The sequence below is a fragment of the Schistocerca serialis genome, chromosome 1 (assembly GCF_023864345.2).
Source record: "Schistocerca serialis cubense isolate TAMUIC-IGC-003099 chromosome 1, iqSchSeri2.2, whole genome shotgun sequence".
NCBI lineage: Eukaryota > Metazoa > Arthropoda > Insecta > Orthoptera > Acrididae > Schistocerca > Schistocerca serialis.
The window spans coordinates 203,630,032-203,642,907 of record NC_064638.1 but is presented as its reverse complement, the minus strand read 5'-3'; the positions used below and the strand labels follow the sequence as shown (position 1 = coordinate 203,642,907).

General features: G+C 50.8%; 1 protein-coding gene across 1 annotated transcript; it reads left to right on the top strand.

Moving 5' to 3' along the window:
* The first annotated feature begins 11,191 nt into the window (after positions 1 to 11,191).
* On the top strand, positions 11,192 to 12,403 carry LOC126459622 (translation initiation factor IF-2-like). The gene is made up of 2 exons (XM_050095876.1): positions 11,192 to 12,130; positions 12,209 to 12,403. Exons 1-2 carry the CDS (start codon positions 11,192 to 11,194, stop codon positions 12,401 to 12,403), a joined length of 1,134 nt encoding a protein of 377 aa, XP_049951833.1.
* Positions 12,404 to 12,876: the final 473 nt, after the last annotated feature.

The following is a 12,876-nucleotide window of genomic DNA, read 5'->3' as shown; positions in this document are numbered from 1 at the left end:
TTTCGTTGGGAGTCTGATAAAAACAATAGACGAGCAAAAATGGTTGGAATGGCTCTGAGCTCTATGGGACTCAACTTCTGAGGTCATCAATCCCCTAGAACGTAGAACTACTTAAACCTAACTAACCTCACACACATCCATGCCCGAGGCAGTATTCGAACCTGGGACCGTGGCGGTCTCGCGGCTCCAGACTGTAGCGCCTAGAACCGCACGGCCACTCTGGCCGGCGACGATCAAAAAGATACCGTATGAGGGCGTTGCTGCAGCTTATATGCAACGTAGCGCGAATCCAACGAGGGTCTACAAGCACCGACGCGTAGACAAGTGATTAGTGTGGCGTTCGTGTCTGTCCGACGTGCTTTCGGTAAATGCGGAAACGTGAACCGTGGTGACGCTATCAGGAAATGCGTGCAAACAGGAGGAGCGTGCTGTAATTCGTTTCTTGGCTGCCGAACGACAAACATCGGTAGACACCAATCGGAGAATGAAGAATGCGTATGGGGGAGCATGTCATCGAAAACCACAGCTGTGAAATGGTGCGACAACGGATGGTACTGCTTCACGATAACGCAAGTCCCCATATCACAAATGTCGTGACGCACAAGTTACAAATGAGAGGCACTCGTAGTCCTCGTCTCTCACGCGTACCATTATCGCGCCTTCGGTATGTTAGAAAAGACCCTGAAGGGACGTCGATTCCTGTCGGAATAGCACGTGCAGGAGGCAGTTGAGCACTTCCTCACACAGCAGGACACGGTGCTGTACAAAACGGTTATCGTCAACACGGTGTGTCAACACGGTGTGTCGGTGCAATATCGCTGATATTGCCTGATTCACATAACGATTCTGCACCGAACAGCCTTCGAACGGAAACTTTCTGATCGCCCCACATAAGAACTCTCATGCGTTATGGGGTAGTGCAAGAGAGACATCATTTCAACCTAGATCACCTCAACAGATTTGCATCTGTTTGAAAGTAAGGATAACGTTAAAACGCACGACATACTTCATTGCTACACCTCGTTAAAGAACATCGCCGATATCTTTTCAGTGCCACCTTCATGGGATTTCTAATTCTTGTAATCCATATGGAGGCCTAAAGATGGAGCCGATTTGAACATGGTTCGACTGGCCTAATGCGTTGAAAAAGGTGGGCTCTAAGTGTTTCACTATTAATCTTACTCAGTAGGACAATAGGTCCTGTTATATTTCGAAAACTCTATTTCCATAGCTCTGTCCCGCTCACAGTTTTAAAATTTCTCTTCGAAATGCATTCTGCTCAGTCGTCCCGTTGAAAGCAGTTTCTTTGAGGCAAATACAACTCTATTAGGTCTTTGAAAGGTTTGCTGAATTGTACTGTTTGTCACAATGCGAAGTTCCCTCATACGCTTTTAACGCTTCTCAACCGCTCTCTGTAGAAGAAAGAAAACTGAGTACAGTGCCGTGTTTGAAGAGGAGTAAGTGTGCCGATGCCAAATATGTGAACGCAGTGCACGGACCATGGCTGGTACGCATGTTCCTCTAGACAACTCCGTGTGGACGGCGCCCTGTCGTGACGAAGGCTGCGTACGCGATTGGTTTTCTCACACCTCAGTTATCTTCCAGAGCCTTTGTTCCAGTTCGCGGCAACTGATTTTAAATTAAGAAAACTTTGAGGTCATCCACACGTAAGCGTTGTCACATCATCTACATACATACAGATTGCAATTACGAACAATTACTATCACATAGATAGTTGTGGGGGAAGCAAACAAAAGACTGTTTTACTGGCAGAACGTTTAAAAGAGGCTATGACCGTCCAGTGCTGGGGAATTGCTGTGCGGTATGGGATCCTTACTACATAGGATTGACGCAAGCCGTCGAAAAAGCCGAAAGGAGGGAAGCTCGTTTTTTATTATCACGAAACAGGGGAGAGAGTGTCACGGATACGTGAAAGCGAGTTGGGGTGGCAATCATTAAAATATTTCATGTCATTTATATACACAAAAAATGCATTTTTCGTTGCGGCGAGATCTTCTCACGAAATTTCAATTACCAAATTTGTGCTCTCAATGAGATAATACTTTATTGACGCCAAACAACGTAGGAAGAAAGAAAATTGAAATGAGCGTTTCGCGTCATTGGCCGGGAGGCCCCTTACGGGGCAGATCCGGCCGCCTTGGTGCAGGTCTTATTACATTAGACGCCACATTGGGCGACCTGCGCGCCGGATGCGGATGCAGGCAACACAACACCCAGTCCCTGAGCGGAGAAAATCCTCACCCCAGACGGGAATCGGACCCAGGCCCCTTAGGAGGGCAGTCCGCCACGCTGACCATTCAGCTACCGGGGCGGATGTAGGAAGAAAGAATCATCATAATAAAATGAGAGAAACCAGAGATTTAAGCGTTCATTTTTCCCAAGCGCTCTTCGAGAATGGGACGTTACAGAAATAGGCTGAAGGTGGTACGATGAACACTCTGCCATGCACTTACGTGTGAAGTGCAGGGTAATCGTGCAGTTTTTTGTTGATCGCCGAAATTCAGATCTGTTGTTTTCTTCAGCCAGTTTGCGGTCTTTCGCTTGCAGCAGTAGATGGAAGCCGGAAGAACCTGTTAGTGTAAGAACTGTTTCTATGGAGATGGGAGTACGCTACACTTATTTCTGGAGACTTTTTTTTATCAAATGCTTGTTTTCATATGAAAAAGGGCCGCCGTTTTTATTCCTTGATACACCAATCTGCACACAAAATAGTAAAGAAAGTATTAACTTGAAAAATTTGATAATTTTACATGTGCTTGGATAGCACCCTACATTTAATAATTACTATTACCAATTTGCTGTCTCGGAAAACGATATCACTATCTAATTAGTTCCAGCTGAATTTTAGTCTCTCCATTGCTTCGAACGAACGTTAACTGAAGGCACAGAAGACCATCTGAATGTGAAATGAGGATGTGATCTATCTGTACGCACGAGCAAGTGGATGTGATATACAAGAGCCAGTGAAATGAAAACGGGACGGATGGAAAAAATAAGTGAACTGTGTATTATTTCAAAAGTAATTGCTCTAACTGTTAACACATTTATTCCACTGTGAGAATAGTCGGTCAGAGCCTTCGTGGAAAAGTGGTTCAGGTTGCCTGAATCGTGATTGTTCACAGGCGTCCACCTCTTCGTACGAAGCAAATCGACGGCCACAAATGCCTTTCTTCAAGGCTCCAAAAATATGGAAATCACACGGGGAGAGGTCGGGACTGCATGGAGGATATGCAAGGCCTTCCCAGCAAAGCTTCTACAACGTAGTCCAAAACAATCTTGGCATCATGGGGGCGGGCATTGCCTTGCAATACCATGAGGCCGTTTTGCCTACGCTGCAGAAGTATCGCTGCGAAGCCCTTACATATCCTTGACACAGTCCCGTTCTCTCCCCAGGCGATTTATATATTTTTGGAGCCCTGAAGAGGGCGATTCGTATCCGTCGAATTGCTTTGGAGATGTGCACGCTTAGGTACAACCGTAGTTCCTTAGCAACCGTAAGTATTTTTTCCACGAAGGTACTGGCCGTCTTCTCTCACAGTGGGATAAACGTATTAACAGCTGCGGTGATTATGTAATAATGAACAGTTTACTTACTTTTTCCATCTGTTTTGTTTTCGTATTATTCTGTAAATTGTCATGCTGGTAAAATTAGCCAGGTTCTTAGGATAATCGACGAAAGCGTGTATGTTTCATGTATACCAATTCGTTGCCTCTGGTAGCTGGACGAACAGCGTGCTACTTTACTTCCCACGCTGCAGTGACAGCCTCTTGCCTTCTTCCCTGTCAATATTTCTTCCAGTACTTTAACTTCACCGTGTCCATTTTCCGTGATGCTTTGATCGATCCCGGCATGCTACTCTACTGTTTGTGGGCTAGCAAGCGAGGCTTGCATTCTGTCACGGTGTGCTCCACTCCAAGTATATCCGTTAGACACTGACACATGCGCGCACCCTCTCGTGTCAGCGGCCTCGCAGTCCGTTAGCCAAAGATTCCCGCGAACCATCGCAGAAGACACCTGCTCCTGATGTTTAAGAAACGCGTGTCGACTTTCACGCCGGTGCTCACTTGGACGGCTAGGCGCTACAGCTCGGAGACAACTGAACGCTAGCCGCTAGCTCCTGACAGCACTGCGAATCTACTGGGAGTGGAGAAAAACAAGAAAACACCAAAAATACGTTACCGTGCTTATTGTGGTAGAGGAAACAGCCTGGCATTCAAAATAGCTTCCTGTCGTCTCGGAATGGGTAAATACGGGTCCTGTATGGTTTTCTAAGGTACCTTATGCCATTCTTTCTGCACATCAGTTTCAAGTTCAGGTAACGATGGTACGGGTGGAAGCGATCACATACCCTTGTCTCCAAAGTAGACGACAAACGGTCAACAATATTGAGGTCTTGGAACTCTTGTGGTCAAATGCGATCCGACATTTCATTCCTATACTTAAAAACAGCAGTCCTGAGCTATGTGTGAACAGAGATCTCTCGTCTTAGAACACAGCATCACCAATGAGGAACAAACGCGGGATTGGCATAATTAGCCAAAATGGTCACATAATACTTGGCAGTAATACGACGATGGAGAATTGCCATGGCTCCCATGCACTACCACAGTATGCTTACCCAGATCATAACCGAAACGAACGTTCCAGTCTTGCAACGTGAACTCGGCCAGAAGCTGGAAACAGTGTGAAACGAGACTCATCCGACCCAATTACTTTCATCTCGTGCTCCACAGTCGAGGTTTTACGTCTCCGGCACCACGTTTTCCTGGTACGGGCATTTGCGCCACTGATGTGTTGTTTTTGAATTCCAGCTAGCCCTATAATTCTCTGCTTAATATATGGAGCTGTCTTCCTGTTTTTTTTTCCTTCTTTTGGTGCCGACAGGATTCGCGAGTGCGACATTCAGTTCTGCAGTGAGTTTTGCAGCTGTGGTCCTCTTATTTTTCGTCACAGTCCTCTTCAATAGCCTTCCGCTATTATCAGTCAACACACACTTACGCCCACGTTGTGCTTAGCAGATTGTGTTTATCCGCTTTGCCTGTATGCGGTGTAAATGTTCGATACAGTACCTTTTGAATCACCAAACACTTCGGCCATCTTTGTAAGGGAAGCACCAACAATTTCCTCACGTTCGAATTCAGTTACAGTGCACTGACTACTGTACGGAAGACTGTTTTGACAGCGACCGACACTTACCACGTATCGAGGACACTGATCGTCCGCTCAAAGCTGGATAATGGGAGCTTTGTATACTCCTCTGCGCGGCAGTCCATCTTACGCCGCCTCAACTCCATACAACATCGGGGGTTACGTCTTGCGATCGGAGCGTTCTATACTAGTCCCGTCGAGAGTCTTCATGCTGAAGCCGGTGAATTGCCACTAACCTACCGACGAGAATATACTGCTTTGTCGGTATGCCTGTCGGCTATTATCAATGCCCGACCACCCGTCTTATCGTTCCTTTTTTGACGACTCTCTCGACCATCAATACGGGTTTGTATGTATCTGCCCTGCTACCCCCTGGAGTTTGCTTTCGTCGCCTCCTTCAGCAACTTGATTTTCCACTCCCTGCAATCTTTAGAGTGGGCGAGAGCCAAATGCCACCTTGGCTCCAGGCTCAAGTTCGCGTTCACCTTGACCTCAGCTCGCTCCCACAGGAGGTTACCCCAGCTTCGGTATACCGCTGGCGCTTTGTCGAACCTCGTTCGAAGTTCATTAATACGATCTTCATTTATACAGATGGCCTTAAGACCAATGACGGTGTCTGGTGTTCTTTTATTGTTGGGGCACACAGTTTCAAATACCGGCTCCATGGCCATTGCTCGGTCTTCACAGCTGAGCTATTTGCCCTCTTATCAGGCTGTTCTTTACATCCGCCACCACCGACATTGTGCTTATATCTGCTCTGATTCCCTGAGCGCCATCCAGAGCCTCAGTGATCCGTATCCGGTTCACCCTTTCGTGCACCGGATCCAACGCTCTCTTCGGCAGCTGGCGGACGACGGTTCTCCGGTTACCTTTATGTGGGTTCCTGGCCAAGGCTGCGGTCCTCCAGCCTCGGACAGCTTCTCGTTGTGTGCCTCCATCCGATTTTAGCAGGGTCATTTGTCAGCGCATTTTATCGCTGTGGCATGCCGATTGGGCTACACCTACAGAAAACAAGCTTCGGGCCTTGAAACCTCTCCCCACGGCTTGGACGACCTCTTCACGCCCTTCTCGGCGGGAGGAGGTCGTTTTGGCCCGGTTACGGGTTGGAGACTGCCGGTTCAGCCACCACCATCTGCTGACGGCTGCGCCGGCGCCGTTCTGGCCATGTAGGCAACTGCTGACGGTACGCCACATTTTAACGCCCTGTCCGAATTTTAATACAGTACGCATTGATCTTGGCCTGCCATGTACTCTGGATGAAATTTTAGCGGATGACCCAGGAGCAGCTGCTCGCGTTCTTCGTTTTATCCACTTGACAAACCTGTCTAAGGACATTTGATTACGCTGTTTTCTTTTAATCCTTTGCCTGTCAATGTGCCTTTTATAGTGTTGTCCTTTTTAATTGCTGTTTTAACATTGTGCCTCGCAGTGCATTCATAATTTAGTCTGGGCGCTAATGACCACTGTAGTTGTGCGCCCTAAAACCACAAAAAAAAGCAACTGCACAGGCGCAGTTCTTGGCCCGACGCAGCAACACAGCCTGTGGGATAAGCCGGCCTCTGTACGTATGCTCTAACGCGCATTTGGCTCGGTGTACCCATGTTTTGGCCCGACCCGTGTGCAGGAAGCTCTCACTGCGGAGGTCAGCGAGCTGCTGCGAGCAGCCGCCCTGACCGCGTTTTGCTCCACTCTCACCTTCCTGGGAGAGTCGTCACCTGCATCAGCTCCGCCAGTCTCGTATCGCACCCAAGTCCGCAAGTATTCTCCGCGACTTGGGGTACAGTGCGTGGCAGAGGATACTGTCCACCAAGAGCATCAATTTTACACCCCACTGCATTCCCGAATAAATCTACGGAAAAATTACTGTCTGTATTCTTCTCAACGCTCTATAATCTGCCCTGCCTCATTCTCATTATTCGTAAGAGAGCTATGCCATGGCGAAAGCAGAATAGTTGCACAGCGTACCACGCTTACCGAATATTTAAACATAATCAACGGAATTATTAAGGGTTTCGTGGACACTTGTTGACGTATTGCCTGTCACCTTTCGCCTCGGTCCTTTGGCTGACGGCGGCCAGCAGCCGGCAGTGGAAGGCGGAGGTCTGACAGCAGCAGCCACTCGCGCCAGGGAAACGTGAGAAGCCGAAGAACCAGGGCCTGCAGTCTACAGGCAATAAGTCGTACTCAGCAGGGTTATTGAGGACGACGACATCTTTCTTGCAGTTAGTCCACTTGAGGTTTCGTGTATTTTGAAGACTTCCACATGCAATATACCAGTCTATTAGTATCCTGCAATGCATCTCTGAATTTGTACGGTGTTTACTAAAGCACTTACTTGATAAGGACATGAGATTCTGGATCACAGTGTAGAAGTGGGAGCCCTCTCACCTTTTGTTAGATTCCCTTTAGAGATAGTCTGAACTTTCCCAGAGCTCAGCAACAAATCGACTGTAGGTCTCCCATTCGGCTACGTCGTCCTATTTCATACAACTTTTTAGCATTACACATAAATAGTTTAACGTTGTGACGTAATCCACATGTTCGTCTATAGTCTTCTGACCGCTCGCTATCGGGTTCTTTCTCTTTCTTATACGGATTATCCCAGTGTTTTCCACATTTACTGGGAGTTACCATTCATTCGATCAAATTGAATTTTTGCCCAACTGTTCCTGCATTTCTTTATGATGGTACAACGACCTTATTTTTCTTTATAAATGTCAGCATAGCCAGTAGACAACTTCCTGCCGTTGCTGATCGTATCTTCTATATACACTCCTGGAAATTGAAAGAAGAACACCGTAAATTCATTCTCCCAGGAAGGGGAAACTTTATTGACACATTCCTGGGGTCAGATACATCACATGATCACACTGACAGAACCACAGGCACATAGACACAGGCAACAGAGCATGCACAATGTCGGCACTAGTACAGTGTATATCCACCTTTCGCAGCAATGCAGGCTGCTATTCTCCCATGGAGACGATCGTAGAGATGCTGGATGTAGTCCTGTGGAACGGCTTGCCATGCCATTTCCACCTGGCGCCTCAGTTGGACCAGCGTTCGTGCTGGACGTGCAGACCGCGTGAGACGACGCTTCATCCAGTCCCAAACATGCTCAGTGGGGGACAGATCCGGAGATCTTGCTGGCCAGGGTAGTTGACTTACACCTTCTAGAGCACGTTGGGTGGCACGGGATACATGCGGACGTGCATTGTCCTGTTGGAACAGCAAGTTCCCTTGCCGGTCTAGGAATGGTAGAGCGATGGGTTCGATGACGGTTTGGATGTACCGTGCACTATTCAGTGTCCCCTCGACGATCACCAGTGGTGTACGGCCAGTGTAGGAGATCGCTCCCCACACCATGATGCCGGGTGTTGGCCCTGTGTGCCTCGGTCGTATGCAGTCCTGATTGTGGCGCTCACCTGCACGGCGCCAAACACGCATACGACCATCATTGGCACCAAGGCAGAAGCGACTCTCATCGCTGAAGACGACACGTCTCCATTCGTCCCTCCATTCACGCCTGTCGCGACACCACTGGAGGCGGGCTGCACGATGTTGGGGCGTGAGCGGAAGACGGCCTAACGGTGTGCGGGACCGTAGCCCAGCTTCATGGAGACGGTTGCGAATGGTCCTCGCCGATACCCCAGGAGCAACAGTGTCCCTAATTTGCTGGGAAGTGGCGGTGCGGTCCCCTACGGCACTGCGTAGGATCCTACGGTCTTGGCGTGCATCCGTGCGTCGCTTCGGTCCGGTCCCAGGTCGACGGACACGTGCACCTTCCGCCGACCACTGGCGACAACATCGATGTACTGTGGAGACCTCACGCCCCACGTGTTGAGCAATTCGGTGGTACGTCCACCCGGCCTCCCGCATGCCCACTATACGCCCTCGCTCAAAGTCCGTCAACTGCACATACGGTTCACGTCCACGCTGTCGCGGCATGCTACCAGTGTTAAAGACTGCGATGGAGCTCCGTATGCCACGGCAAACTGGCTGACACTGACGGCGGCGGTGCACAAATGCTGCGCAGCTAGCGCCATTCGACGGCCAACACCGCGGTTCCTGGTGTGTCCGCTGTGCCGTGCGTGTGATCATTGCTTGTACAGGCCTCTCGCAGTGTCCGGAGCAAGTATGGTGGGTCTGACACACCGGTGTCAATGTGTTCTTTTTTCCATTTCCAGGAGTGTAGTTTATGAATGACGAGACCGAAGCTAGGAAGCTTCGTTGAACTTTCATTTCGAGCACTCTTTGTCGTGTGTAAGGTACTAACTACACAAAAATTCATAGAGCCATTCACATATCTCTGACGGTAGTCTCTATATTCTTATCTTGGGTATTACTGAACAAAGTGATACAGTGTCGTACTTTTCCCTAAATTATATGAAGAGAGAATTTACGTGTTCACTTGAATCTACTATTTGTCAGACACCGACTGTGAGTTAGCAAGTTGTTCTCACTGAAGAAAACTTCACAAGCGAAGACTGCTAAGAAAACATTTTTTTCTCGATGAGCAATTTCGACAGGCCTATGCTGCCGTAATCGAATCTTACACTTTGAAATGTTTACAACATATAGTCGGTCAGTGTTAAAAGTCCCTCCACGTTGCATATGTCGTTCCTACTACCATGAAGGTCACTAAACATTGGTATGTCAGATGTAAAAGTATTATGTACCAATATAAAAGTAGCTATATTGCGCCGATTGCAAGTGTCCATGTTCACTATCAGCTGCCAGCTGCAGTTCCGTGCAACATAGTTACGTTTGTGTTTGCACATAACACGTTTACGTTGGACGCGCCGATATGCAGTGTTGTTCATGGTAGTGGGAAGTGCATATGCAATGGGAAGTGACTTGTGACACTGAAGGACAATGTGCTGCGAACGTTACAGACCATAAGGTCCGATGAAACCGAATGTTTTTCTAGCGATCTTGGCTTGCGAAGTTTTCTTCAGTTTTCATCGCAGATTACCCCTACTGACCACGCCAGGAAAATTCAGGATGAGTCTTACTGATGTATATGACGCTGAGACAAGTAATTTAATATCAATCCCATAGGGCCACAAATGTTTCGAAATAGCTGAAAAGAGGATGAGAGATTTTGAACATGTGACGTCACAACATGACATACCTCGCCATGCGTGCAGCGGTTGAACTTACTGATCTCTCCCGCCCGGTCATCCCAAACCTAGTCAAGTATTGACGTCAATGTGGCTCAGGGCGTACGTGCACGACTGTAGCGCGTGCAGCTCATGGTACGAATCTTGCACGGTGCAGGAAGTATTTTCTTTGATTGGCTTAAACACTTACTATTTCATTTGCCGGTCTCGCGGAACCCACAAGTTCATTGCACAGTACAGCACAACAAAAACCAGCGTACAGCGTCACAAGGAAATGAATAAAAGCTTGTGAGTGGCGTCGGTACAAATAAATGACCCACTTTTACTTCAGTAGATGAAGTCTGCAAACAAAAGAAAATGGGAGAAAAGGGAAGAAAGAACAGCTTTTGCTCGGTTACAGTGTGGACAATAATTCTGGAACTTCTATGTTTGCAACAAGTTAGATTTGCAGAAGGTGACTGGAAAAAAATTTGTCTAGCGAAGAGATATGTAGCACTTGTCTCTTCCACGAGGTGCGTCATTTGGTGACGTCACACGTTCAACATTTGTCATCCACTTTTGGGCTACTTCTCAACATTTGTGGCCCCCTGTGTCTCACGTTGTATGACTTGGTCTGATGTCACATACGTCGCTTCGTTTTTTTTTATTTATTTGTTTACTTTTTTTAACGTTAGTAAGAATCACCCTCTACAGGTCAAGTTGTGTTTCACGCGAGTGGCTGTGCCCGCATTTACTTTCGAGCGCAAAATAGGCGACATGCGGACGTCGGCTGTATGGTTCTTTTGGTCGTGCTGGTGCAGCGATCTCGAAGCTCCACCATCTGTTTTCTCCGAATGTCACGACTGTTGTAAGACTAACCTCTCCGCGTGTGTATTGTGTGCCCGCAGCGGCCGCGGTGATGCCGGTGCGAGCGGTCGAGGCGACGCAGAGGCGACCAGCTGAGGCGGCGCAGAGGCCGGGGGCGGAGAGGCCGGGGTCGGAGACGGCGCAGCAGAGGCCGGAGGCGGAGAGGGCGCAGAGGCGGGAGGCGGAGAGGGCGCAAAGGCCGGGGGCGGAGACGGCGCAGCAGAGGCCGGGGGCGGAGACGGCGCAGAGGCCGGGGGCAGAGAGGGCGCAGCAAAGGCCGGAGGCGGAGAGGGCGCAGCAGAGGCCGGAGGCGGAGAGGGCGCAGAGGCCGGGGGCGGAGATGGCGCAGCAGAGGCCGGGGGCGGAGACGGCGCAGAGGCCGGGGGCGGAGAGGGCGCAGCAGAGGCCGGAGGCGGAGAGGGCGCAGCAGAGGCCGGAGGCGGAGAGGGCGCAGAGGCCGGGGGCGGAGAGGGCGCAGAGGCCGGGGGCGGAGACGGCGCAGCAGAGGCCGGGGGCGGAGACGGCGCAGAGGCCGGGGGCGGAGACGGCGCAGCAGAGGCCGGAGGTGGAGAGGGCGCAGAGGCCGGGGGCGGAGAGGGCGCCGCGGCAGAGGCCTGGGGCGGAGGTGGCGCAGAGGCGGAGGGCAGAGAGGGTGCAGAGGCGGGAGGCGGAGAGGGCTCAAAGGCCGGGGGCGGAGACGGCGCAGCAGAGGCCGGGGGCGGAGACGGCGCAGAGGCCGGGGGCAGAGAGGGCGCAGCAGAGGCCGGAGGCGGAGAGGGCGCAGCAGAGGCCGGAGGCGGAGAGGGCGCAGAGGCCGGGGGCGGAGACGGCGCAGCAGAGGCCGGGGGCGGAGACGGCGCAGAGGCCGGGGGCGGAGACGGCGCAGCAGAGGCCGGAGGTGGAGAGGGCGCCGCGGCAGAGGCCTGGGTCGGAGAGGGCGCCGCGGCAGAGGCCTGGGTCGGAGGGGGCGCAGAGGCGGGGGGCAGAGAGGGTGCAGAGGCCGGAGGCGGAGGGGGCGCCGCGGCGGTCCCGCCCCCGCAGCCCCGCGGCGCGCAGCGCGGCCCTGCAGGCGGAGCGGCAGCGCCTGCACAGGGAGGTCGTCACCCGCTGCTGGGAGCGCTGGATCGACGCCACCTTACTGGGCGCCCAAGACATCGAGCAACTGATCCTCGGCTGGCTCCAGGAGTACGAAGACTTCGAGGGCTTCTTCATGCGGAACCTCGCGCCCCAGGACAGCGCCGGCTCGCCCCCGCGCCAGACCTGACGGAGGGAGGGCGCCACAAACGTCCGTGGGACGTCCAGCGAGGCAGTGGTGCGCCTACAGCTGAAAGCGACGACCGCCAGCAGAACGCGAACGGCGGCGGGAACGGGTGGCCGATAGCGGCCTCTGAGCCACGGTGTACTTGAGTGTATCATTGTTGTTTTGTTTCGCACTGAAGACAAGTGCAGAAAATAAAGTGCACACCGTTTTAACAAATTCCATTTTCATTGCAAGCTCCTGCCATGAGTCAACTTCCATAGAATTCTTCTGCGTTTTAGACTGCACCACGATGAAATATGATGCAGCAACATTTCGGCCACTGTTGCAAGTAAACTTTGAAATGCCAGTCTAAAACTCAGAAGGAATCTGCGGACATCTCCTCGCTTTCTTAATCTGGCATGTTCGTTCCAGAGTCCAGTGTTCATTTATTAACAGGTCACTTTCACGAAAAACACACACTATTAAAAAAATGCACC